At 45.9% G+C, this 26,009-nt stretch overlaps 6 protein-coding genes across 6 annotated transcripts; 3 read left to right on the top strand and 3 right to left on the bottom strand.

Annotated features, from left to right (window-relative positions):
• Positions 1–3,071: 3,071 nt before the first annotated feature.
• On the top strand, positions 3,072–3,500 carry PtA15_13A69 (uncharacterized protein; the record flags this gene model as incomplete). Its single annotated transcript, XM_053162747.1, has 2 exons — positions 3,072–3,283; positions 3,386–3,500. The coding sequence occupies 2 exons, from the start codon at positions 3,072–3,074 to the stop codon at positions 3,498–3,500; spliced, it is 327 nt and encodes a 108-aa protein (XP_053026225.1).
• A 303-nt stretch (positions 3,501–3,803) lies between these two features.
• On the bottom strand, positions 3,804–7,643 carry PtA15_13A68 (uncharacterized protein; the record flags this gene model as incomplete). Its single annotated transcript, XM_053162746.1, has 9 exons — positions 3,804–3,807; positions 4,062–4,408; positions 4,497–4,704; positions 4,804–4,955; positions 5,037–5,130; positions 5,207–5,487; positions 5,593–6,663; positions 6,754–7,384; positions 7,450–7,643. The coding sequence occupies 9 exons, from the start codon at positions 7,641–7,643 to the stop codon at positions 3,804–3,806; spliced, it is 2,982 nt and encodes a 993-aa protein (XP_053026224.1).
• A 1,169-nt stretch (positions 7,644–8,812) lies between these two features.
• Positions 8,813–9,157, bottom strand: PtA15_13A67 (uncharacterized protein; the record flags this gene model as incomplete). The annotated part of the gene is made up of 1 exon (XM_053162745.1): positions 8,813–9,157. The coding sequence occupies one exon, from the start codon at positions 9,155–9,157 to the stop codon at positions 8,813–8,815; it is 345 nt and encodes a 114-aa protein (XP_053026223.1).
• A 1,332-nt stretch (positions 9,158–10,489) lies between these two features.
• PtA15_13A66 (uncharacterized protein) lies at positions 10,490–11,803 on the top strand (the record flags this gene model as incomplete). Its single annotated transcript, XM_053162744.1, has 4 exons — positions 10,490–10,595; positions 10,688–10,801; positions 10,952–11,460; positions 11,612–11,803. The coding sequence occupies 4 exons, from the start codon at positions 10,490–10,492 to the stop codon at positions 11,801–11,803; spliced, it is 921 nt and encodes a 306-aa protein (XP_053026222.1).
• A 336-nt stretch (positions 11,804–12,139) lies between these two features.
• On the bottom strand, positions 12,140–12,772 carry PtA15_13A65 (uncharacterized protein; the record flags this gene model as incomplete). Its single annotated transcript, XM_053162743.1, has 4 exons — positions 12,140–12,247; positions 12,344–12,430; positions 12,518–12,626; positions 12,729–12,772. The coding sequence occupies 4 exons, from the start codon at positions 12,770–12,772 to the stop codon at positions 12,140–12,142; spliced, it is 348 nt and encodes a 115-aa protein (XP_053026221.1).
• A 249-nt stretch (positions 12,773–13,021) lies between these two features.
• On the top strand, positions 13,022–17,704 carry PtA15_13A64 (uncharacterized protein; the record flags this gene model as incomplete). The annotated part of the gene is made up of 22 exons (XM_053162742.1): positions 13,022–13,087; positions 13,162–13,271; positions 13,386–13,464; positions 13,548–13,620; positions 13,693–14,322; positions 14,402–14,469; positions 14,553–14,620; positions 14,691–14,759; positions 14,827–14,848; positions 14,909–15,014; positions 15,080–15,153; positions 15,224–15,307; positions 15,387–15,461; positions 15,536–16,051; positions 16,134–16,236; positions 16,316–16,384; positions 16,453–16,531; positions 16,593–16,745; positions 16,813–16,947; positions 17,020–17,329; positions 17,402–17,596; positions 17,675–17,704. 22 exons carry the CDS (start codon positions 13,022–13,024, stop codon positions 17,702–17,704), a joined length of 3,114 nt encoding a protein of 1,037 aa, XP_053026220.1.
• Between the last annotated feature and the right edge of the window lie 8,305 nt (positions 17,705–26,009).

Below are 26,009 nucleotides of genomic sequence, written 5' to 3'. Positions count from 1 at the left end.
CAATAGCGCAGCAAGAACACCACTGCGCTACTTGCTACGTGTAGCAATTGTCCGCTACCCTGCCAGTGTCATTAGCAAAAGCGAAAATTTGCTATGGTACCCGCTAAAATAGCGGAATAGTTTTATGTTCTAAACATATTTTTATGTGTTTTAAAAACTTTGTCTTTTTTTTGTTGTGGCTCCCACATGGCATAGAGAAAAGCAGTGCTGACCACTACGTGACTGCTTCTTTAGCAAACTTTCTTTTTTTTTGGAAAATCAAAAAGCGTGTAGCGCAGCAATCTGTCCACTGCACGTAGCACATAGCACAGTGATCTGTCCACTGCACGTAGAACATAGCACAGCAATCTTTCCACTGCACATAGCGCTTAGCACAGGAATCTTTCCACTGCACGTAGTGCGTAGCGCAGGACCCAAAAGATTGCTGCGCTAACCGCTTCACTGAACTAAACGCAGCACAGCAGATACACCTTTGCTGTCAGTATCTCATCTAAAAGAGGGCATCCAATAATGCCACAGAAATCAAGGTGCTGCACCTTGGAGAGGGCAGAAATGGGAAAACTCGTGGTGGGTCCCACAGATCCTCCAACCTCTTGTCTCTAAGAAAAACAGGGTGCATAGATGGATGATTTTATCCAATTTGGAGAAAGCGCAGCATTGCTATCATGCCTGACAGAGCGCTTTCAAACAGAAATTAGGTGAGTTAAAGCTTCTCCATTGGAGAAGAGTTCCATCCAGAACTGGGGACACCTTGGTTTTTCAGGCCTATAAGTGTTGGGGTATCTGTTTCCTATTTCATCTTGTTCTGTGCTTCCAACCATTTAACCTGTATTTCACACATCTGGGGCACTGTTGTAGGTAGTTCATCTAGTTCAATGGGTGGGAGTGGAAATTCTTTTCTTCATCCTTCCATGTACATACTCATCACACACCATCCATTAATATAGGTCAGTAGTTTCTTTCTTTCATCTCTCTTTTTTTTCTTTCTCTCAGTGCAATGAATCATCCTTCCACACAATGTATGTTGATTCATTGAAAAAATAAGCTCACCAAAGCCAAACAGCCCCCGCTGTTGAGCTGCTTTGTAAACCCAGCTGATTTCCAGCTCCAAAAACCCAAAACTGAGACCCCAACATTTCCCCCAATCACAATGGGAGAAATGAACCACTGTAGTTTTTATTCCTGTGTTTGCAGGAGGAAAAATTCCAAATTTTATCTGTACTCACTATAAGTCTAAAGATCCAAACAGAAAACAAACATGGAATCTACAGCCAAAATAACCCTTAGTCACCCAATGTAACCACCCTCTTATCTCTACCAAATCAGAAGATACATGAATCACACATTTTACACACCAGTCTGGGACAGTTTTACAGAGGATTTCTCACATTGTTTCACACCTAAACTCAGCTCTAGGATAGTTTGGATTGAATATGTGTTGGGTATGGTGGATGAATTCCTTTGTTTATTTTATTTCCTTCCTTTCATACCAGTTATTGCACATACATATATGATACTCATGTAAAATATTTTTTTTAATAAGATCCAGCATACCCAACACTAGGTCCCAGGTGTAGCGGATCTCATATTGGCATACTGGCAATGGTTCTTAGTGTATTTGTATTACATTGGAAACTCAATACATACAATACAAATGTATTGACTGTGCCAATCCACAAGATATTACATTTGGGGAGGGCAATACATTTATGGTGTTCAAAGTTGATTTGCATAATTTTATGCCTGCATAAATCATAAAATCATAAAATCTTTTTTGCAGGGGATATGACTGTCTGATTATGTAATACAAAATTTCCTCACCAAAATATTCTTATGATTTTATGATTTATGCATGCATAAAATTATGCAAACCAACTTTGAACACCATAATTATCAAAAAATACACCTTATTGTATTGGATAAAAATGCAATATAAATACAATGCATATGCTATGCAAAACAATAAAATACATGCCATATACAAATACATGTATTGTATTTGTTGCACCATTGATACCCAACCTGCCCTCCCGGATCTAATCCTTAAGCTGCACATGAATAAATGGAGGACTTCTTGTCAATCTGGGAACTCCGATTTTTCCAGATTCCACAGGGAAATCTGGGCTCAATGGTCCCAAATCCTAGATCTGCCTAGATTCCCCTGGGCAAAATCACCTAACTTAACACAAGTCCCCCCTGGTGGGAGCGCTGTGGCTGGCGGCGAAGCCGCCCCTCCCGCAGGGAGGGACTTGTGCATTATCCCAAATTTTACGCGGGAGCAGAAAGTTCATTTGGCTGAGAGGTTTTTAAAATTTTTATAGCTCCTCCCCCAGCCTCTCCACCAATATGCCCTATCTGTACCCTATGCTACTTTTCTTTCTCTACATTTTGGTCTACTCAGATTTTTTCTATCTCAATCTGTTGACCTTTTCAAAAGATCAAAAATGCACAAGTCTTCCAAATGAGGCTCCACTTGTTTGGGACTCCAGGAGTTGTTTTTCTGGCTACAAGATAGATAAGTGGCTCAAATTGATTGCAAGAACAGAACCTACAGCTCTGTGTATTCAGTTTTTCTATATTGGTTGGGATTTTTAGTGTAGCAGATCCTTTCTGCTCCTGCTTAAATCAAGACATAACTCATAAGCCTCTCCTGCGGAGAGCCCTCCGGGCGGGGTCCCCCGGACCCTCCGTTCAAGAGGCTTAGTTAAGCTAGCAAAATCACCATATCTTTGTTTGGAAGGCATCCAAAAGTTCAAAACCTCAGCATCAAGCTGCATGAAGGGATGTTTTGTAGAAATGAAATATGAGGAGAAGACGAGTCAAGGCAAAAAATCATGCCCTCGGCCAGGATCGAACTGGCGATCTCCGGATGACTCACCCCTCGGGATAATCACATTACTATGCAGCTACATATGAGACCGGCGCTCTAACCAGCTGAGCCACGAAGGCGATGTTGAGGGGTGTTTTTGCCGGTACCTATAATTTTGGCGCAGACAAGAGGGGTTAGCCAGCGATCTCGGGGATGGCGGTGTGACGAAACGAGCAGGACAGGACGCCAAGGGAAATAAAAGATGACGAAAGACGAGGCGACCGGCCGGACGGGTTGCTTGCCGGTAGCCGAGAACCACGGCCGTGGTGTCGATGACGACGAGCACGGCGTTGTGGAGGGCCCGTGCACGAAGATCCATCGACTCGATCAGTTCTTCTGTCAACCCGATACCCTTCGAGGCTCCCGCATCAGCCCGAAATGGACTTGTGCTGCTATTCATAGATTCTTCAAACTGTCAGTCTGGTTTTTGCATCAATCTTGATCGTGTGTTTTTCTTTTTTGGAGGACAGCTTTGATCTTGGGAAAATCAATTGATGAATTATTTTTAATCAAAAGATGCCCGAGTCTGAGAGACCCTGAACACCCCAGTAGGCTGATTTCCGTAGAGATCCAAGCGCCTCCAATAGAAATTCAAAAACCGGAAAAGGCGTTCGACTACTTGCGGGTGTGAAATGGACACCGGCTACTATGCAGGGACCTCGAATCCGCACAAACAACACTTTTTCACCGATAGAACTGTGCCCCTGGTTTAAAGTACAACACAAAAATAGATACAAGATTTCGTTATTTTTTTACATCATTTGAAAACAAATTCATGTGCATGTACACAAGAATATATACATATAAGTTATATCTAGCACTGATAAGTTGCGTATAGACAAAAGAACCAAGATGAGACAGGGTGGGGGGGGGTCAAATTTACCAACCTGGCCCACCCGGTCCATTCCCATTTTTATTACTGTTATTTATAATATTACCTGGGGAAGGATTGTTGTGATTAGACGAGAAGGAGGCGGATAAGTTCTGTAGAAGTTGTTGGGCGTGGGGATTGAAAGAGGACTGGTGTTGTTGGTTTTGGAGTGTCTGGAAGGTGTGCAGTTGCGATTGCTGCTGATGTTGATGCTGAAGCTGCTGTTGGTGCTGTTGCTGGAGTTGCGGGTGATGATGCTGTTGATGCTGTGGTTGTTGCTGTTGAGGAAACAGTTGGTTTCGATGTTGGTTTTGAGCCAACATTTGCTGGATCAACTGTTTCTGAGCAACTGCACCCAGATTAGAGGGTTGTTGTAAACTGGGATTGATCTGACTATTCCCGTTATGATTATTAGCTACACCACTCATGACATTGTTGTTATTAGAGAGCTGGTGGAGCAGGCCAGGTGAGCCAGTCGCACGTGAGTTTGGCCTTGCAATCGATGTCGAAGAGGAAGATGGTAGTGGGCCTGGTTGTTGCTGTGTGGGTTGAAATATTTGATAGGGGATCGGAGTCCTTATGAAGATTATGCCGGTTAAGCCTCGTATACTTTGGTTGTATAGGATCACCACGCCGTGGCCCATGTCATCGAAAGGGACGACGAAAGTCTAAATGATGGATCAACCAATTGAGAAAACAACCAATTGTTTGCCCAGTCTTTCCCATAGCCAGAAATATCTGAAGAGGAACACATACGTTAACCTTCGCTAACCGTTCGCAAAGTTGTTTGTGAATAATTTCATTTGGCAATCCCCCATTGCTAGGGCAGGGAGGTTCAGGTAAGAGATGGATTACTGTCCCAGAAATTTGTGCGGACTGAGTATGAGCGGAAAGCTCGGGCATATTTGTTGGTCTAATCGGATCGACTCTCCAAATCTTAGGCCATGAGTCAACCGTGCGTCGCCTGATTTTTGGTTAATGTTGGGAGCAAAATGAGAGCCGTGATGGATCAGTTCCTTGTCGTGGAATTAGTTCAGTGCAAAATCATTCATGTCTGACTTACAACCATTCATTGGTGAGCTGATTGGCGGTAGGGAGGACTCCGATAGGAATCGAGACATCCCTCGTTTGAACCTCATTACCGTTATTGACTGAGCCAGACATGGTGATGTTCCAAATCAATCGGCCCTTCCATAGGAATGGCCCATCGGACCTCTTAGAGCAGAATATCGAGTAGGATCAGCTTGTTATATGCTACTTCCGGTTTTATCCATGAATAAAAAGCGGACGACTGACCGAAGGTGGAGAAAGAGCAGGTGGTGGGATCGTATTCGGGTTTGGTTCGTTAGCTTGAGAAGCGGCTTGAGCTTTCATTAAGTGTGCTCGGATTCTACCCCAGCGGAAAAAAGAAGAAAAAAAATCGCTAAGCAGATTGGCAAGAAATAAACCGAGGAAGAGGGACCAACAGTTCATTGATCGTACTCGCAATCTTTCGATTGGCATATTGACGCTGATCCTCAGACAATTCACCACGTTTAAATTTTTCCTCGACAGCGGCCATTTGTTCACGGGCTCTTTTTTGGGCCTGTTCCATGAGAGACTTATGTGTCGGATGAACGCTCCTCCCTGGACCGTTAAGATTCATCAGCTGTGATTGTTGTTTCGGGGGTTGCTGTTGGCTTGGAACAATCGACGCTGCGGGAAGTAAGCTGGGGGTCAATTGAGATGAGATTGCAGATGAAGTGGGCTGGTAGGCATCCGCAAGTGTTGTTATAATTGTCAGCAGTTATTGTTTGTTCTTAGTTGTTCTAGCCTAGCAAAACAAAATTATTAGTTTGGAAGAGGTACTGACAGGACGCTGAGAGGCAGTATGTTGGGTCTGAATCTTGTGGCTCTCTTGGAGTTGCTGCAGCTGTTGAAGTTGTTGCTGCTGTTTTTGTTGTATTTGAGGTGGTTGGAAGATCTGTTGAGACTTTTGTGATCCGGTTTGGAGTAGTTGCTGAGGCTGAGTTGGATTAGGCGCCGAGGATGAATATTGGCTCAAAGGTTGCGAATCATTAGGTGAAGGTTGGGTGGGTTTCTGTGGGGAGGTCGGATGAGGTTGACAGGCGGGCAAGAGGTTCTGAGGGGCTTGGGAGGGAGCTTGTTGATTTGGGAGGGGCAAAGCCTGGCTAGATTTGCCGCTTGGCAGAGGGCCGGTTAACAGTGCTAATGCCTGTGAGAGGGCGTCAGTTGGAGGGGTCGCGTCAACTGATGCGACTCCAGGTGTCGACTGAGATCGGTTTGAGGCAAATGTGGGAGCCAGGCTAGAGTTTGAGTGATTCGCAGGGTCTAAGATAGATTGAGGTACGGGTGAAGACTTGTTTCCACCAATTAGGAAGGATAATCCTTGGGCCAAACTATTATCGGGCACATTCAAGGCCTTATCGGATTGTGCTGATGTCAACGGGGGCGGGTTGGAAGATGAAAGGAAGGGGGCAAGGTGTTGTGTTTCTCTTGATTGAGCGGGCTGATCTTGTGGTGGAATGACAACAGGAAATCCGATCATAGTTCCGCTGTTGGGTGCATGCCTGCTGACTGAGGGGTGAGGAGCACTGGAGACTGTGATCGAGAATGGGTTGGATGATGGTGCTAATAGAGCGTGATCATCGCCAGATTCGGTGCGAGGGCGCTTAACCGATGGGTGAAAGCTGCCATCTTGGATCCCATTGGTAGCCAAGTTTCTAGATGTGACAGATCCAGCCAGATGTGAATTGGGCGAGAAGGGAATTGGGCCGCTATTGGTGGACATCAGGGCGGCGGGGCGTTTATTGGAAGGAGCATTGATATCAGTCAGACAGTTGATGATGACTGAATGAGTGTGGTGTAGTGGCATAATCGAGCTTTGCTGGCGGAGCGCGTGGAATGTCTGGGGACCAAGATGCTATAAAAAAAAGCGAAGGAAACATACAAGTATGAGGGCAGCCAGTTTTTTTTTTATATTTATTTATTTAAAAAAAATGCTCGTGCTTACTCGTCCTGTAAAAGTCAGCAGACGTGGAGTGCGAGCGATTGAGATGAAGCCAAATACGATAGATTTCCGTTCGAGCAAACCGATTTGCTTGTCATGAATCCATCTTCCTTGGGTATCTTTGACGAATCGGCCGCAAAGATCGTGGAAGGTGAGGCCATCGTATTCAGCCATCTGGTTGAACATGGGGACTGTTCTGGGAAGGTCATCAGCGGCAGGCTCGAAGATCTTTTGAGGAGTGGGATGCGGCCCTGGAGGTCCGATATCTGATGCGGTGATGATGAGAATATGTTTGTGATGGGTATTCTGTGGCTCGGGCTTGGTTGTATTACGGGGACGAGGATGGGCGGAGCTGGAGGATGGGCTTCGGTCGAGGAGCTCGACTGCACAGACGAGCGCCTCCAGAATGGCAGGGTCATTGCCGCCATAGTCGAGCAAGTCATCTGGACCAGCAGGGTTATCAGATCGGGATCGCAAGGGCAGGAGATCAGGGATGATGAGTGTGAATTGGTCGAGATCCAGGAAGGGGTAGGGACGAGTGATGGATAGACTGGCGGGTACGGATGGGGGGAGCGAGGTAAAGAGGACCGGGACGAGTCGGAAGAGGGCGCCGGGATGGAGGAATTGGAGGCCTCTGTGGTTTGGGAATGGGATGAGTGGTGAGTGTCGGGCAGCAGATGTGGGTAGTCGCGCGCTGACCTTATGTAGGAGAGCATATACTCGGCCCCATACTCCTTCCAGTGGATCCGGGATCTGAGGGATCCATCGATGCAGAATACGCAGGAGACGACAGGCTGGTTCTGGGTGAAGCTGGGGAGGATCGATGGCTGGCTGGCGGTGGTGGAGGCGGATGAGAATGGGAGGAAGCTGGGCTGGCTGAGAGTGTCGGCCATGGTATCCGGGCGTGCGCTGCTCCTGCCGGCGTGCTGGCCGAGCCGAGCTTAAATAGCTCGGCGGGATATTGCATACAAGCCCCCCTCTGCTTGCAGCAAGCCCCTTGCCTCGTCGGCCGAGGCGCATTCAAGCGAGACCAATCTCTGTGATCACGGTTTGTAACGACATGGAGGGCCTGAGAGGCTTCAGGTTTTGATCCACAGGGGTCGGGGGGCCAATCGAAGCACTACGTTTTATTGCTCACTTCGGCGAGTGCAGTGCTCAGTTTGTAACACTTTGATTATATACTGCAACCAAAATTGCATGCCTTGAACTCCACCAAAATCGGGACATTTTGAATGCTCTTTTGACAGTGTCAATCATTAACTCCTTAAACTTTTTTTTTAGAAATGTGGGACAAGCAGAGAATCGAGACAGGACTATCAAAAATTATTGTTACCAGCAAACAGGCAAAGACTACAAATAAAAATCTGGAGATAATGGAGAAGAAATGTTTTAACAAAGATACTGATACTCTGATTCAACAACTTGGGAAACTGAAGTATACGATTGGTTGGACAAAATTGGAAGGGAAGGAGATGGATGGATAGATCCTTTCTTGGCGATTGTACTACGTTTTAGAAACAGATAATTACGGGTTTTGCATGATTGGCTTGAGTAAGATTACGGAGAAACAGAACGGATTGCTTGATGCTTTGAGTAAGATTATGGAGAAACAGAACGGATTGCTTGATGCTTTGGATTGGGAAAAAACTAAACTACTACTGTTAACTAAACTACTACTGAGGAAGATTAGAGAGGGAATTGATGTATACTATTACTGAGGAATGAAAAGGGACTACGTAGCGACCGGTGGTCCGTGTGTGCTATCGATAATTGAAAGTTGTTTGCGTCAAGTTTGATTTTATATCTGAAGTAAAGTACTTCATGTCCAGTTGAGCTTGTGCCAACATGGGGCAATCTGGACCCACTCGATGGGATTTTCCTCTGTGAAGAATCTTTCGATGATTGAAAGATCATCCGGAGAGGCGAAGAGAGAGTTTATGTTGGAAGGCGAAGGAAAGCTTTCAGCTTTGATGAGATATGAGCCATGAGCTGGTGCCATGCGAGCCATCCATATCCGCGAGTCGGAGCGGTGATGGTCATTCGATTCTCTTTTTGATGCTTCCTATTTGAACTGCCACCAACTTTTGATAGATTGGATCAAGGAAGGAGAGGATGAGGCGAATGATTTGTTGGAGGATGAAGACTGAGAGTACAGTGAGGCTGGCTTTCCGACGATCGACGGCGAGCGGGGTCCGACAAGGTAAAGGATGAGCTCAATTTGGGCTTCCCGGTGATCATCCCGCTGGATAATTGGGTAAGCCTCAGTAGCATAATCAACAAGTGGCTTGAGTGCTTTTTGGGAGAGAATTGGGGTAGCTGGTCTGGGTTGCTCGTCCATCTCGCTGACGAAATGGCTCTCGTAGGAAGGGAACGAGAAGTAGGTGGTGTGTGGGGAGTTTGTCATCATTTCTAGAAAAGGATACTTTGGTTTCAAACAGGGAGTCAGTTAAACCGAACTGTTATTGTCTTCTGATAGAGATTAAACCCAATTTAGACTCACGGGATGACTTTTTGAGATGTGACGAAGTTGCCTTTTGGAAGGGATTCAAGCTCGACTGTGGATAAGTTCCTGAATCTGAGAAATGAGGCCGGCCGAAGAGGATAAAAGTTATCTTCGGAGTATTCTGGAAGGGGATGAGGGAGGCGATATTGGAAGGGAAGCTGTTCAAGATGATCTTTTGAGTTGGGAGTCCAGTTGAGAAAATGGGTGGATGATTGGATGAGGGACACCAGAACAGAAGAAGTACACCTCCTTATATGATGATTAACATCAAGGGCATCTGCCAACAAAGCCATCTTGACAATATCCACTAGTCACTCCGTTAGATTGAGTGATTGCGTGGATCTTGCGCGCCATCTTCAAGTAGCTGGAAAAACTGGATAATTTGGCTTCAAACTGGCGCCCGGCACCGGGAGGGCTGGTTGTGATCGGCTGGATAAGGTCCGGATCCCTTGACGATTTCCAAATAGACCAGTGGCCCTAGTGAATCAGGGCTCTACGAGGAAGTTGAAGTTACAGTGCCAGTCGGCAAGCTGTGATTGGTCGGCGGAAGATGGCATTTGGGGGCCAACTGACACAAGAAGGCACAGCCTGGCCCTCTAGTCCTACAATCTTTCCGCTTCGCCTGACACAACCGGGTCATCTCCGCGAGCTTCTGGAGAAAAAAGTAGCGCCGGACCGTATCGGGCCCTACACGTTGGAATCTGTATGTACATCTGTTCATTACGCGAGAGGCTCGAAGGGAACGAACTTATCCCAAGTCCTCGCCTGCCAGGGGGCACGGCGCGAAGCAAACTTATCACGAGTATCCCTCCTCGGGGGAGCGTAGAGACCCTTCGCGCCTCCTCGGAGAGGCTTATTGAGCTCAGGCGCGAAGTGCCTCGCACAAAGTGCGACCTCCCCTGTGAGACAGACCCGGCGGCTCGCACAGGGAGGCTTTTTAAGCTCGCGAAGGGAAGTGAAAACTTGACAGCATGCTCGCAACCGGTCCCTCTTCGGGGCGGGCGGGCGCCCTTCTCCAGAGAGGCGTTGTCAAGCTCGGCTTGCAGCTTCGTGAAGCGCGACAGACGGTCCGGGAGACCCCGCCTGGGGGAGGGGGGGCTTATGTCTCTGGCAGCCAGTGCGCCTGCGGCAGAAATTCTGGGTCACCCACCGGCCCCTCTTGGGGGCTTGAACAGCAGGCACGAGTCTACTTCAACTGTCTCGTGACCCTGAACGCTTCCCAAACGACCAGCAAAGATGTCTATCCTTCGCTCAGATTCGCGCACTGAGGCCGATGTGCGCTCGTTGACGATGAGGATGTCAATTTTGTCGCGGTCGGATGGTTCTGGACAATTTTCCTTCGGTCAGTTAAAGATCTCTCCATTCCCTCTTTCAGATCCCAATCCCCGGACTAATTTGATTTCTTCCACTGAAAAAACCTGGTCTCAATTGAAGGTGACCTCAAGGCCTTGGGAGCGGTGACTGGTCCGGCTGAAGTTCGAATTAGGGATGAGAAACCTACGGAAGCTTCTCTCGAAGTTAACGTTGTCCCGGTTTGTGGTCTTCCGGGTGCATAAAAACTCGTTGGAATTAATAATAAATGATCAGACTGTTCTTATTGCCGTCCATCAAGAAGAACTTCCTGGAGTAACTTGAGATTACTGAGACAACTCGACTCTGACTTAGATGTTACCTTCATTGATCGTATGTGACCTACAGGACCCGCGACAAAATCTTTAGCTCATTCGATTAAACTGTTCTTTACGCCGCTGATTTTACTGAACAAATATCCGAGATCATTGATCCAAATCAATCTTCAAACACTCTCTAAGCCGACCGATCGCTGGACAAACGGGTTCTCGACGGCCTCCCTTGAGCAATCGCCGGTGCCCCTATTCGACGAGACCCAGAGTGTCACCGAGAAAGCCGCGCTGATCAACGCCGCCAGTCTCGCTCTGCTCGACGCCGGAGTAGGCATGAGGGGATGTGCATTCGCGGTCGGGGTGGCCATTATACCCGCATCCGCTGCTAGGTCCAATCACTCAGACCAAGCCCTCAACTCCGATCAAATCGTCCTAGATCCTAACCCGACCGAGGAGTCTTTCGCTAAAAGTTTGCATCTGGTAGGCTTCCATTTCGGCCATGGGTTCAATACTCAAACAAGCTCTGGCGATAGCATTGGTAAACTCGCCCTGTGTGAAAGTAATGGCACCTTTAGCTATGATCAGGTAAGTCATATCTGTTCTTCACTACTTGAAGCACCACCCCACAAGCAACCAGATAGACCTGCCACTTTTCAAACAACATATGAGGACTGCTTGACTGATCGAAAGATCTTTTTGGTTTCGTTCGCGTGACCGTATTTATTTGTCTGGCCAGCTACAAACTGTTGTCAAATTCAGCTCGTTGGCTACTCAACAGATCCTTGCCTTTGTGCGTCAAAGCTGTGAGACAGTATATCAGCAGGAAGATGACTCCAACACTGTTTCCGAAATTGTCGGGCAACCTTCTTCAACCGCTAACACTGCTGCCGAGAACAGGAAGAAAAAAAAATCTAAGAAGAACAAGTGACCCATTGTGATATACATATACATTTTCTTTGGTTTCATGTCATGTCTCTTGTCCCCATTATTACTAGGAGATCCCCAATGAAGACGACGCAAGGGAAAGAAGGACGCGGATAAATGACCATGTTCATGGGAATCCGGGCAAAAGCTCTCTTTTTTTCTGGGCGTATACATCTCAGACAAGTTCCCGTGCAACACATCGCAGCGCATACGCACCAAGAAACACTCTCGGGCGGTACATCGGTCTAGCATGAGCTCATCAGGAGCCGGATGAATGTGAGTTTGGAGTATGCACAAATTAGCCGGCTGCAGTACTTTAAAGTTGTTATGCGGAGTTAATTCAAGGGATGGCTTGAATGGGTTCGGCCTTTCGAGAGGCAGCAAGTGATAAGACTTGTTGAGCTTTCGATAATTCATCTGTCCCCGCCAATTCCGTCTGGTGTGCGTTCTGAGAAGCAATCGAGAAGAAGGAAAGTGAGAGACAAGAGAACAATGAGATTGGGCAGTCTGATCATTTGTTCAGCCAAACTAAAATTCCTCTTACCACCAAGTCGTTCAATTCTTCAACCGCTTTCGACAGCCTTTGCTTGACATCCGGAATCATCTTCACTGTCTCATCCAGGACTTCTTTCTACAAAAAAGCCACACAGCAAAGTGAATTCATTGGCTTTGGGGAACTAGACAGGTTTTCGGACAAGCTCAGGTAGGTAGCGCCAACCTGTTTGCGAATATTCCAGTCGTCATCGGGCGTGTCTTGCTTCACTTTCTCAATCCTTTTCAGTTGGTTATCGTACTCCTTCTTGTACGAGTCTTCTTCCTTGATCAAACTAATAGGAAAAGCAAGTAAAACCAAAACGATATTCATTTGGACAAAAAAACACAGCAATCAACGGAAGCTGACAGCGGATAGTAGTCACTGCAACACCCACCGTTCAACTACCCCAGTCTTGATCTTCAGAGGTCGGGATGCCATACTCTAGTCCTTCGGTATATATTCGTCTGGATATTCGATTGAAAATATATATGGATGGTTGGATCGAACAGAGAACCGTTTCAGCGGTGGGCCGCAGTGTCAGCCTCTTGACCATCATCAAACTTGACAAGACGCACATAGTCGGGACTGACTCACCATGACTTGGTGAAAGGCCTGCGCCCTGTGACAGGTGACCCATCGACAAGCTGATTGTTGCCCGGCTTGAATGGAGATGCCAGGAATCAACTCATGACCATGGAGCTGAAGCCGGTCTCACAAGGTTCGAATGCGACTCAGTCTGAAGTGTACTTTACCGTGAGAGCCATTTTACATTGATTTTGCCCTCATGCAGAAGGAAAAGCTGAAACCCATCTGAACCTCTTCAACAGTGCCTCTGGCGGAAAATTCAAACGCGTAAAAATAAAACTTGGGAAGGCGATGGGATCTTATGCATCCGAGGGTCTAGTTGTTACATCAAGTCCCGCGATGATGGTTCACAGTTGCGTCAAGCATCCTTTGATTCGATTCATTGGTTTTCATGCTGTTGTCTGCTGTTTTGTCCTTGAGTCCACTGTCTAACTTCAATGTCTACCTCCGCCCTTTGGTTTTCTAGGGTCGCATCTGGTCAGTGGGCGGCTGACCGTGAATGTGTCTCGGGCAAGATTTACATGATTGGGGGCAAGGAGGTTGAAGTGAGCACCTGATAACCAAAGATAGCTGCATTGATAATTGTGAACTGAGACCAACGCTCGTGAAATCGGATGTGGTTGACCAGATTGATCAATCAATCTCTCCGCAAGAGGTGGAACAGGAAGGAAAGTCAAGCCAATGGGAAAACCCAATTACCCGTGAGTTCTGTGACGCAAGACCACCATTCGCCACATAGTTTCATAATCATTTTCTCCGTGTTTGCCTTCAAGACGCACTTCCGGCCCTTCCTCACGCTGCCAAAACTACTCGGAACGTGGACCTCAAATTTAAACCTCCGATGCGCTTTACTGGCTCAACTCGGCCGTCGAACGTAACGCATGCTGACAAAAGCAAATATTTCGCCAAGCCAAATGCTCCGTCCACCATGCTCTCCAGCGGGCTCAAGCGGACCAAAGTAGAATGTCTTGCTCATGGTGAGATTGACAAGTTGACGACAGGAAAAGAGCCTAAGCGATTCAAACCTCTTCTACTCAAAACCTTGCAGAGCGCGCCCCAGACTAAGCCTACCTTGCAGGAGGCACATCAAGATCAAACTTTCGTCTGCTTATATCGCAAAATCAAAGCTTCCAAAAACTCGACTTGGGATGGCGATGGTATTCTGTGCTTAGTAGAATCACAAAGGGGTCCAATGGCTGTCTTAAAAGACAGTGGAAATCGTAAAGTCTTGGGAAGCATGCTGTTGGGACGCAACCCCGGTCTGCAAGACGGTTCGCTTATCCAGGTGGGAAGTCGAGAAGTTGAGATTCAGAGGCCAGCTACAGAATCGGAATCGTCGGATTTCAATAAGAATTCCCAGGAGAAAGTAGAGGCTGATTGGACCGATATAGTTAAGAACGAGGGTGAGCCAGCCCGTAGATGGATTGCAATGTCTTATTCTTGCAGGGTATGGCACAAGGTAATGACCTAACTCATCCACAGCTCCCGGTGCCAGTTTCAAAGATCCCATGCTTGTCAAACGCCTCAGCCACAATGGGCCGAAGTTCGATGTAGGTGACGTCGAAAAGAACACTTAATCCTATTGTACAAGACCTTATTCTGATGGTTCTATTCTTCTGTTTCCTTTTTTTAGCCTCAAGCCGAGGGCGCTTTGGTTTTGACAAAACCTAGTAAAGCATGGCTGTCGAAGCATGATCTTCAGTACGCCCTTCCGCTCTTATGCAATTCGTTCTATTCGATTGCCCGATCATAACTGATTTCCTCCGTTTAGAAATGCTGCGGTCATCGATGTAGTAGTTGATCCTTCTATCGCGCGATCACTCAGGCCACATCAAATCGAGTAAGTCTCACCGTCGAAAATTGTGCTGATATGAAGAAGTATCTGACATTCTGAGTGTGCCATCAAGCGGACTCAAGTTTATGTATGAAGTGTGCAGTTTATGTCTGGTCAGATAACATTCCAAAGAATTGACTCTCAATTTTGTTCAGTGTACCATGGGGCTTCGCGAAGTCGGTGGTAACGGCTGTATTCTGGCAGATGAAATGGGTTTGGGGAAAAGCATACAAGCCATTTCCCTACTTTGGACTCTCTTGAGTCAGTGTCAGATTCTTCAATATTTCTTCGTGATACCTCAAACTAACCGTGTTTTATCCATCCAGGGCAAAATCCTATCTCAGGTCAGGGTCCGGTTATCAAGCGGGCAATGATAGTTTGTCCAGTTACATTGGTGAAAGTGAGTTATATCAGTTGGGTTCAACCTGCTTCACAGGCTTGCTCATCATTGCGCAATATTTTGAATATAGAACTGGAAGAGGGAGATACGCAAATGGCTTGGGAGAAGTCGCTTGAATGTGTTTACAGCTGATGGAAAAGCCGACTTTAAGCAAGTCAGTAGTTTGATTAGCTTGACCATTCGGGAAGCAAATGAGGCCAAAATTGATTGATAAAATGAAATGCCTGATCCAGTTTACCTGCAGTCTATATTACAACGTTTTGGTAATCGGATATGAGAAGCTGAGAACTCTGTCCAAAGAAGTTAACGTTAGTCCACTATTCCATCACTCCTTCGTAAGAAAGTCTGGTTGATTGATCTCACTTTTGCCATCCACTATTAGTCTATGTATCCCCCGATCGGTTTGATTATCGCAGATGAAGGACATCGCCTAAGATCCATTGAGGCCAAGACGACGCAAGCTTTAAGATCCTTGAAGACCAAGCGACGCGTAGTTTTATCTGGCACCCCCATCCAGAACAACCTGACGGAATATTATGCGATGGTTGATTTTGTTAACCCTGGGATCCTGGATGACTATCGCACTTTCAAGAAGAAATTCGAGCAACCGATACTCAAGAGTAGGGAGCCTTGTTGCAACCCAGTTCAAAGATTGGAAGGCGAGGCTCGTGCAGAGGAACTGGCAAAAATGAGCCGCCACTATGTTTTACGAAGAGGCTCCGAAGTGATTCAAGAACACCTTCCGCCCCGCCATGATTATTGTGTATTCATCTCGCCCACCACTGTCCAAAAAAACATTTATGAAGCTGTGTTAGATTCGCCGGAAACCAGAGCTATTTTCTCGGGGGACATTAGCCAGCATCTCGTCCTGATGAATACTTTGAAATTACTCTGCAACGTGAGCAAACGTTATCCCTCTGTACTTGTACTTTATTGCGAGTCTTACTGATTGGACAACATTTCTGCTGGTGTATTCACAGTCGCCTGGATTGCTAATGAACGAATATTCAATTAAGAGCTTGGGTCAAATTTCTTCCACATTATTCCCGGCTTGGGTAACTCGTGATGATGTCCAACTCTCAGGTACGATGCAATCCACGAAATAGTTTCTTTGGCCTACTCCCTCGGACCAGCGCATGACTGACATATATTCTGAATTCAGGCAAATTGATAGCCTTGGCTAAGTTTTTAGCGATCCTGAAAAATAAGAACGAAGAGAAAATTATTCTAGGTACGCGGTCATTTGAATAATGTTATCAAATTTCCAGGAGGATCATTGAACCCAAATCATTTACGTAGTTTCCAACTTTACGAAAACCCTTGATATCGTTGAGAGTCTTTGTAAGGCGAGCCACTACTCATTTTGTCGCCTGGATGGGTAAGTGTCCTAAATGGATGAAAAAAATATCATATACACCACTGATCAGTTCGGTCTACAGTAAAACCGCCCAAAACCAGCGAGACAATATTGTCCAGGTCTTCAACCGATCGTCCCCTAGCGCCCAATTCATTTTCTTGCTCAGTAGCAAGTCTGGAGGAGTTGGATTGAATCTTATCGGGGCCTCAAGGTTGATCTTATTTGATGGGGATTGGTGAATGATTTTTGGATCAAAACATACGATCGTCCGTCGTACACATTTGACACACATTGTTCAACAGGAACCCAGCAACAGACTTACAAGCAATGGCACGCATATGGAGACAGGGGCAGAAAAAGCCCTGCCATATCTATCGCTTTCTCACTACTGGCACAATTGATGAATGCATTTTCCAGCGGCAAGTGACAAAAATCGGGTCAGCATGGATCATAAACACCGGAGAACATTTTATCTTTGACTGATGTGCTGTATTCTTTATGTGTGACAGTTTAGCAACAGATTTGATGAATGCACCCGAAGCTGGCGAGGAAACTGGTGGTGGTGGTAACACATTCACGAAAAGCGAACTCAAGAGGGTTTTTGAACTACACAGCGATACAAACTGTTATACACACGACTTGCTTGAGTGCCAGTGCTTGGAAAACAAATCAGTCGAAGCACCGGAGGAATGGAAGGATGAAGACCAAATCGAAGAGCCTGTGGCCTTTCTGGACCAAGCGGATTCTGAAGGCTCGCTTCCCGACTTAGACTCGATCGGATTCTTACCTGCATCTAAGTTTAAACCATTAGACAAAAAAGTAAGTTTTATAAATTATACTCTTGCAAAACGTTTGTTCGGGTGCTTACCGGGATAGAGTGAGGACTTTCAGGAGGATGCGTTCAAGCTCAAGAGAAAGTTGGCTGAATTGGAAAAGTGGGTTCATGTCGATGCTACTGATCCAAAATCGGTGGATGAGTTAGAGGACGAGATTCTTAGTCAGACTGTGTCGGCGTTGAATCCCAAGTTAACCAAGAACATCGATGAGTGTTCCAAAGATGATCAAACATCCAAAGATGGGATAGTTGTAAGTTTTTGAATACGGATCCTTTTTTCATGCTTGAAGAAGGCTTCAACCAAAAATTGATGTATCTGTTTCAACTAGACATTCATCTTTAGCAAATCAATCGGATAGCTTTCGGACAAGGGCAAATCATTCGGACAGCTTTCGGACAAGGGCCAAAATCTTCACACATGCGCAACCAAGGGTAAATGCAGTTGAATCATCGACCTCATTTTATCTGGACTGTCAATTTAAATACCACTAACTCTTTATGTAGACCATAGCAAGTTGTATGTAGGAATTCAGGCTCTTATCTCCACGTTTTTCGTTTGTACAATAGTGTCATGTCTTAATCAATAAGAAACATCCTTCGCTTCTGCGGTGTAGTGATGGCAGGAATTATATGATTTGACAATGGGGGCTATACGCCGGCAATGGAAGAGAAATTTAACAACAGACTCCATGGCGCAATGGTAGCGCGTTCGACTCCAGCAACGGTCATCGAAAGGTTGCGTGTTCAAGTCACGTTGGGGTCACTGTCCTTTTTTACAGACCAACATAAGGCTGGCACCCGGGGGTTCGGGCGGGGGGTTAGCCTCATCCCGAACCCCGCATCCGAAACCACCCGGGTGGAACAAATTTTTTGTTACCCCTGAGCTGCTGGCTGCCTGGCAGCGGAGTTGAGGCCGTGCACTCGCAGGCTTGACAATCTTTAGCACCCTCAGTCACGATGAAGCGCAAGAAAACATCTCACCCTGCTCCTGCTGGCGCTGGAAATTCCACCAGTTCCACCTTGAACCACCCCAATGTTATTGAGATCAATGTTGAAGATGAAGGAGAAAAATCTAGCCAATCTCAAGCTCATTCCGCGAAGCGCAGTTGGGTGTGGACCTATTTCAAAGAAACTGAATCTGGAACCCATGCAGTCTGCCAATTTGTGGGTAAGACTAACGTGATTTGTGGCACAAAGTTGAAAAAGGATCAAAGTAGCAGCACAAAAAACTTCCACGAACACCTTCAAAATATCCATCAACTTGTTGATCCAAAGCTCAGTAAAAAGATTGACAAATCTCAAGCTGGCATTGGACGGTGGACCAAGACTCATCAGCTGGCCCCAAAGGTAAATCTCCGGCAACTTAACTTTTGTATTTTTTTTTGTATCAGTCATGCTGAAGGCCCCACAATTTTTTTAGTTACAGTTGAACCAAGAGTCCCTGAAGACGGCTTTGATTTACTTTATTGCCGAGGCCGATCTCCCCTTTTTGGTTGTGGATAGGCCTTTGTTCAAAAACTTGATCAGACTCGTGAACGAAGAAGCGGCGAAGTTGATGGACCCCATCAATCGAAAGACTATGGCAAATCACCTGACGAGGGTGTATCTCCATTCTCAAGAAAAGATGAAGGCTCAATATCTCCAGCGCCAGGATTTCATCAGTTTTACCCAGGACGCATGGACAGCCCCGAACTCAACTGCTTTCATGGGTGTAACCGCCCACTTTATTAATAAAGATTTTGAGATGATTGATATGACCATTGGAGTCCCCAATGTACGAGGTACGTACTCTTGATTCATACTGCTTTCCTCCGCTCTCTTCATTCACTGTCTGTGCTCGATCTGATGTGATATTTGGACATATTTATTATCAGGCAAGCATACCGGAAAAAACTTTGCTGACCTATTCCATCGTGTGCTTGAAGACTACAACCTCCTCAGCAAACTACACACCATTACTGCCGATAATGCGACTACGAACGGAGCGATGGCTTGAGAATTGAAAGTTCAGATACCATCTTTCAACACCGAGACCCGCCTTTTAGGTTGCATTGCCCACATCATAAATCTAGGGGCGAAAGCGGGTCTTGCGGTCCTTGGCGGCGTTGAAGAAGACCACAATGGTCAAGAAATCTCGATGGCAGATGACGATGACGAACAGAATGCCAACAATCCTGATGCGCCCGGATTTGGCAACACAGTCATGCGCATCTCGCATCTGACCTCCGATCCGGAAGGCAATGGAATCAACCTCAAAACTATCCTCAAGAGAATCCATGGCATGTGCACTTACGTTTGGTTTTCTCCGCAACGCCGTGAACACTTTTGTAAGGTTGTCAAATTTGTACAGCCAGAGCTTAAGGAATCCGGTGCCAAGCTATTTTGCCTGGAGATTGATGTGGCTACTTGGTGGAACTCGACTTTTGCGATGTTCAACCGTGCAATCCAACTTCGCCGGTCTTGCATCCACTTCTGCAATGAGACTTCTGAGACGAGATCGTTCATCTTATCCATGCCAGAATGGGATCAAGCAGCTAACCTGATGCGCTTGCTAGAGCCTCTTAACAAAGCAACACAAATGCTCTGTGGATCCAACTACCCAACCTTAAACACCGCACTCCCTGTTTATATAGTCTTGATGAAGCACTTGAAGCGAGTTCAACATGGTCTATATGACCAAGCACAGCTCATCCAACCTGCCACCCAGATCATCAACAAGATCGAAAGCTACCTTTGCTGCGCACTTGGCAAACCAAGCTACATATGTGCAATGATCCTCGACCCAACCTTCAAGACTGCCGTCTGGAAAAGAAACAAAACCTTTATGGAGCAGCACTATGATATGCCAGTCGAGGCGATCCTCACAACTTTCTGTGGGGTTTCCAAGACTTTCAATGAGATGCCCGATCCCCCTCAGCAAACCCAGTTGAACCCGGGTTCAAAGAAGAAGACATCTAGCTTCTTCTCTTCTGAATTATACAAACCAACAACTGAGCTGGACACAGTCGAGGCGGAGATTGATCGTTATCTCAAAGAAGACCTTGAATGCAAAGGAAAACCAATCTTGAAGTACTTGTCTGGCCGACAATCAAAATATCCGATCTTGTCAAAGATGGCTCGGCGCTACTTGGCCATTCCGGCTACAAGTGCAGCCTTGGAGAGAGTCTTCTCTAAAGGCCGTCGGGTAGTCTCTTGGCAGCGCGCATCACTTGATCCTGAAACCCTTGAGCAGTTACTGTGTCTCAAGGGATGGTATCAGCTACTCGACAGCCCAATATAGTTCCTCATCCCTCTCTCCCCATGCATTTTTTCCCCCAACGCTCATATAAATTAGTTGATACATATGTTTTTTACTCCAATTGAGTTTTTTTTCACTCCATATGCTCCCCTGTCTACCTTCCTTGCCTCTAGGTACACACATTGCTCGCCTCATCGGAGCACCAAAACCCGTTATCTTGCTACACTTAACCTCCCAAGCCCGTCCATTAAGTACTGCCAAACCACCCGGGGGTTCGGGCGGGGTGTTGGCCCCATCCCGACCACCCGCACCCGGGTGGTTCCACCCGGGGGGCACTTTTTGGGTGCCAGCCTTAGACCAACAATGTGGTTGCCTCGTGCCAAAGACTCAATTAAATACATAAGCATAGGGTATTCAAAGTTGCATATGTCACTATTTACATAAAATCATAAAACCAATTTTGGCTGGGAGATGTCAGCATGCATAAAACTTAAAGTGACATCTCCCAGCCAAAATTGCAGTTTATGATTTTATGTAAAAAAAATCTTATGCAATTTTGAATACCATAACCATAATAACACCCTTAATTCTTGGACTCCATTTGTACACGTTTCATGCCTATCCATTTTTAATGCCTACCATTTATGGTGTTCAAAGTTGGTTTGCATAATTTTGTGCATGCATAAATCATAAAATCATTTTTGCAGGGGATATGACTGTCTGATTATGTAATACAAAATTTCCTCACCAAATAGTTTTATGATTTTATGATTTATGCATGCATAAAATTATGCAAACCAACTTTGAACACCATAATTGCTGACAAGGGGGGGAGGGGGTGATGCAAAAAAAACCTGGGGGCACCAAAAGTAAGCCAAGGTGTGCTGCTGAGAGGGGGAGGGGCTTTTCTGGTGCACTCTCAGGAATTTCATACGTCTTAGTTACTACCCTCCCTTACCCAGGAAGACACTTGTGGTGAGCGGGTCTGGGCCAAGCTTAACAGCCTCTCTGGAGGAGCACTCATGGCTACTACTCTGTTGTACATATACTATAGATAGACTCACACAAGACTTTCATGTTACATAGGGGCAGCACTTTGGGCCTGTTTTAAAAGATTTTCAGAATCTCCATCCACACCTCAATTTCCAGGACTTTGGCCCTGGAAATCCAGCTCCAAGTCCCCATCCTCCTTGGCCACATGCGTCCACATCACCCACCACCACTCAACCCACAAACTCACATCACCAACTGTTACAATACACATCACTAATGTAACACCCGTGCATTACTCCACCTGTAACCCGGCCCCCAACACAGCACTATCTCCACATAAATACCAGTACATCCTTGCTCCACCCATGTAACACTTAGTGACTATACACTGCCCTCAACACAACACCATTGCCTCACACCGGACCCGGCCGGCACCTGTAAATTGTTTCTCCACCCGTTTAACACTACCCTACCCCCAAAATAACACCATCTCCCTGCACTGGGCCTGTCTGGAACCTACGTGAAGTGTAACTCTTTATTGTTTGTTTTTCTTATATTCTACATTCCTATCTAATTTTATGGTTCCCTACGGGTAATGATACATTTCCATGTATATTTCAAGAAAACAAAACACAGAGAGTACATGATACATATTGTTTTTTGAGAGGAACTGAGCACAAATGAGAAGAGATTGAGACAATCAGCCAGAAAGGCCGTCCTCCTAGGTTTTCAGCTTTTTCCTTCTTGTTGTATATAGTCCCTCCCACCCCAAAAATTTATGCGGAGTGTTTGTGAGAAATATAACTTTATTTTCCACACTTGATCCATGTGAGAAAAAGGACAAAAAGAAAGCCTAGAGAAAACACCAACAACAAATCACAGAAATTTGCAAGCAGTGCCGCCCACCCCAGAATGAGAACCACTTATCACTGCACTACATTCTTACATTTTTATTCTTCTTTTTTTTCAACTCCGCCTTAAACACCATGAAAGAAACAGAGGCCAAAGAAAGCAATCCGCAATCCTGAACTTAAGAGAAAATGTGCCGCAATCCAAGAGAAATCATCCATAAACACCGCAAGGTACCTGGTCTGCCCCAGTCAGTGCATAGCACAGTGGTATTCAACATGTTTTTTGGGACACTCGAATACTGATTCATCAAATATTTGAATATTTGGAGATATTCAAAAGAAAACTTCCAAAAATCACAAAAAACATCAAAAAAGACATTTAAGGTGTTTTGGTTTGTTTCTGTAGATCAATAATTCTTATTTTCTGTAGTTCACTTTACTGCTACACTCCTCCGGCCGTTTCACATTGGTCTTTCTGTTGACACTCTCCTAGTTCAATCAAACTGGAGAATGTCTTGCAGCCCATTCTCTTAGCTTGAGAACGGGTTTTAACAAGTTCATTACTAGTTCTCCGGCCGTTTCTTTTTGGCTGGAGTTCTACCATTTGCCCCTCAACTTGGTCTTCATCGATTAGGTCCCGCGACTCAATGAGATAACTACGCCGCAGTCCTCTGATTGGGTCCCGCGACTCAATGAGCGGCGCTCTGCGCCTCTACTACTAAAAAGAACTGTAGTTTTTATCTTATCTTTAGCAGCCCTTTGTGCCGCAACTTCATATAATAGAATAGTTAGCCGGGCTCTAACTTATTATAGTAGCCCGTCTGACACATATTAAGACGCATTTTATTTCAATTTAGCATGTATACTATGTATTGCGTGTATTCTATGTAATCTTCTGAGAGAAAAAGGTGAAAAAAATGGAGCTCCTCCGGGGCCCAAATGGCCCCGGGTGGCAATTTGAGGAAATATTCGAGCAAAAATATGCCCTGGCATTATTCGAATCAAATCAAATACAAATACAAATACAAATACAAATAATTGAATTGATTTGATTTGAAGTGCTATGCAATGGCCCCAGTAGGATTTCCACTCAAAAATCCCCATACCCCGCTCCTATAATACAGATAGACAACAAGCCAGTGAAAAGTATAACAAAAATGAAAACAAACTCTATAGGGTAACAAACATCATGGGGTGGCTAGTAACTCTGTCTGCAGACCAGCTAGTGCACCCCCTCACCAATTAATCACTTTTAGCGGCCACACCCCACCCCGGTTGTTGGACGGCTGTCCCAGCGGGCTCCGCCAACCTACAACTTTTCCACAGGGCCATAATTTCTGGCAGCTTGTCCTCTGACGCAGAAGACTTGTCAAGATCCGCAACACCATTTTTGTCTGCAGAGCCAGAGCCAGAACTTTGTGTAGAGCTGTCCAAAACGCTGTCTTCCACTGGCAACACAATCTCCTCTGAGTTGTCAGAATCCGTAGTCTGATCAAAATTTGTAGTTCCGGGCACATAAAACCACTTTATTTGACTCTCCGCCACCCATCCTGTCAACAGAGTACCATCTAGCTCCTCCAGCTGATAGCTTCCACCCGGAAATTGAGAACTACGTGATAAGGTCCGTTCCAATGGCTAGCAAAAAGCTTCCCCCATTGGGACTCCAATTTCCGGGTGTAAAGCAGCACTAAGTTGCTCTTGTAAAGCGCATCCCGGATCCAATGAGCAAAATTCCTGTTCCAATAGCAAACCACTTTAGGCTGGCTTTCCCGCAACCTTTTTGCCGCTTTTGCCACAATGGATTCCTACTGCAACAATTGCTCAGCTCTTGCCACCAGCAATTTTTCAGCCGTCTTGACTTTCCAGAAATCAATATCCGATTCCAGCTAATTCAACATCTCAATATCTACCAGAATTAACGGCTGGCACCCAAATAGCAACCCTTCAGCTGTCAGCCCCGCCCCCAGTTTCGTGGAAATATAATCCGCAAATAACACCACAGGTAGTTATTGTTGCCACTTCCTCCCTTCCTTGCTGCATAGCCTGACCAGAGATTTCTTGATAGGTTGATTTCCCCACTCCTTCTGGGTAGTACTCCATGACATGCCCAAATTTAGCTCTGCACAATTCAACTATTTTCCGCAAGCTACCACAAAACTCCACTCCGCCATCAACCATTATAACTTATAAGACATATGCATCCAAAGCGCACAAAACAATCCTCTTACAATATTTGCTTGACCTTTTCCACCGTACAATTAAACAAAGGCTGAGCTTCTACCCATCCAGACAGATTGTCCCGGGCCACAAATAGATACTTGAATTTGCCTGCCTTTATGTGCACCACATCCAAAGAAATCCGACTGAACAGAGACTCCTCTCCTGTAGGGTTGTCAATTTCCTTCTGCTGGAAAAAACTCCGTCACTGACAAGCCTCACAACTCCAAATCAAATTGTGAATACTCCACATAACGCCAGTCCACCAGAACCGTGCCCTGATGCGCCACAGTGTTTCTGCTTCATTGCAATGACCCAATTCTTTGTGAAGACTCCACAACATGCATTCCTGATCCGCCGTCAAATTCACCACCATCAAAGGAATAGGAGAACTCCACAGCCACAGCTGATCACCTTGAAGAAAGAAGCTAGTTCACTTCCACCACACCCAATGCTAGCATTGGGCAGATACTTCACATGTTTCAGGTAGTGAACCAGAAGAAAATACCGCTCTGATTATCCCAATGGCAATCCAGGCCCATCTCTGCTGTCTCCTGCAAGGTTCACTGTTTGCAGGTCCAGTATCCTCCACTATGATTTCCAATTGGGGATTGGTACAACAGACTGCAGGCTGTTTGGGAAAAATATCTCCAAGCAGTTATGGCTTGCAGTGAGTCAGGTCTAAGGATATAATTTATGTACATGCCATTAGGGGGGTTCACAATTGAAATTTACAAAACATTAGGACACATTTTAAAGTGTTTATGAACATTTTTTCCAAAAATTGAAAAATTGCACTGATTACCAGCATCACCTGCTGCTGTGCATTTTCTCAAAATTTTAAATTTTTGTTCATAAAGGCCTTAAATTTGGCTCCAAAGTTTAGTAAAATTCAATTTTGAACCCCCCCCCCCCCCCTATTATATACATGACTGGCCGTCAATGAAGGTTTCAAATCTATAATCAGAGAGCCCAAATTTTTTGGTTGGGTTGGGGAGGTCAGGCTGACACAATTCCCCACCTTGGCCTTGTGTCAACTGTAAACCTTGGTGTAAGCCTCTCTGGTGAGACTGGGCTGCCGCCCAGACCCTCTCACCACGACTGCCTTAGCTAAGCTTGTGTTTCATGTTCCACACTGGACAGAGCCCTTCTATGTGGACAGCTTAGGTACAGCCGTGCACGCAATGTATGGGTGGGTCATGATGTTGGATTGGGGGATCGGCACAACAGACTGCAGGCCGCTCGGGACAAATAGCTCCGAGCAGTTATGGCTCGCGGTGAGTCAGGTCTAAGGATTAGTTTATGTACAGAGATTTTTTGCCGTTGTGTACGTGACTGGCCGCCGGTGACTGAGGTTTCAAATCT

Source organism: Puccinia triticina, chromosome 13A (genome assembly GCF_026914185.1).
Source record: "Puccinia triticina chromosome 13A, complete sequence".
In the NCBI taxonomy this organism is placed as follows: domain Eukaryota; kingdom Fungi; phylum Basidiomycota; class Pucciniomycetes; order Pucciniales; family Pucciniaceae; genus Puccinia; species Puccinia triticina.
The sequence above is the reverse complement of the archived record's forward strand: the minus strand, read 5'-3'. Positions and strand labels throughout refer to the sequence as shown.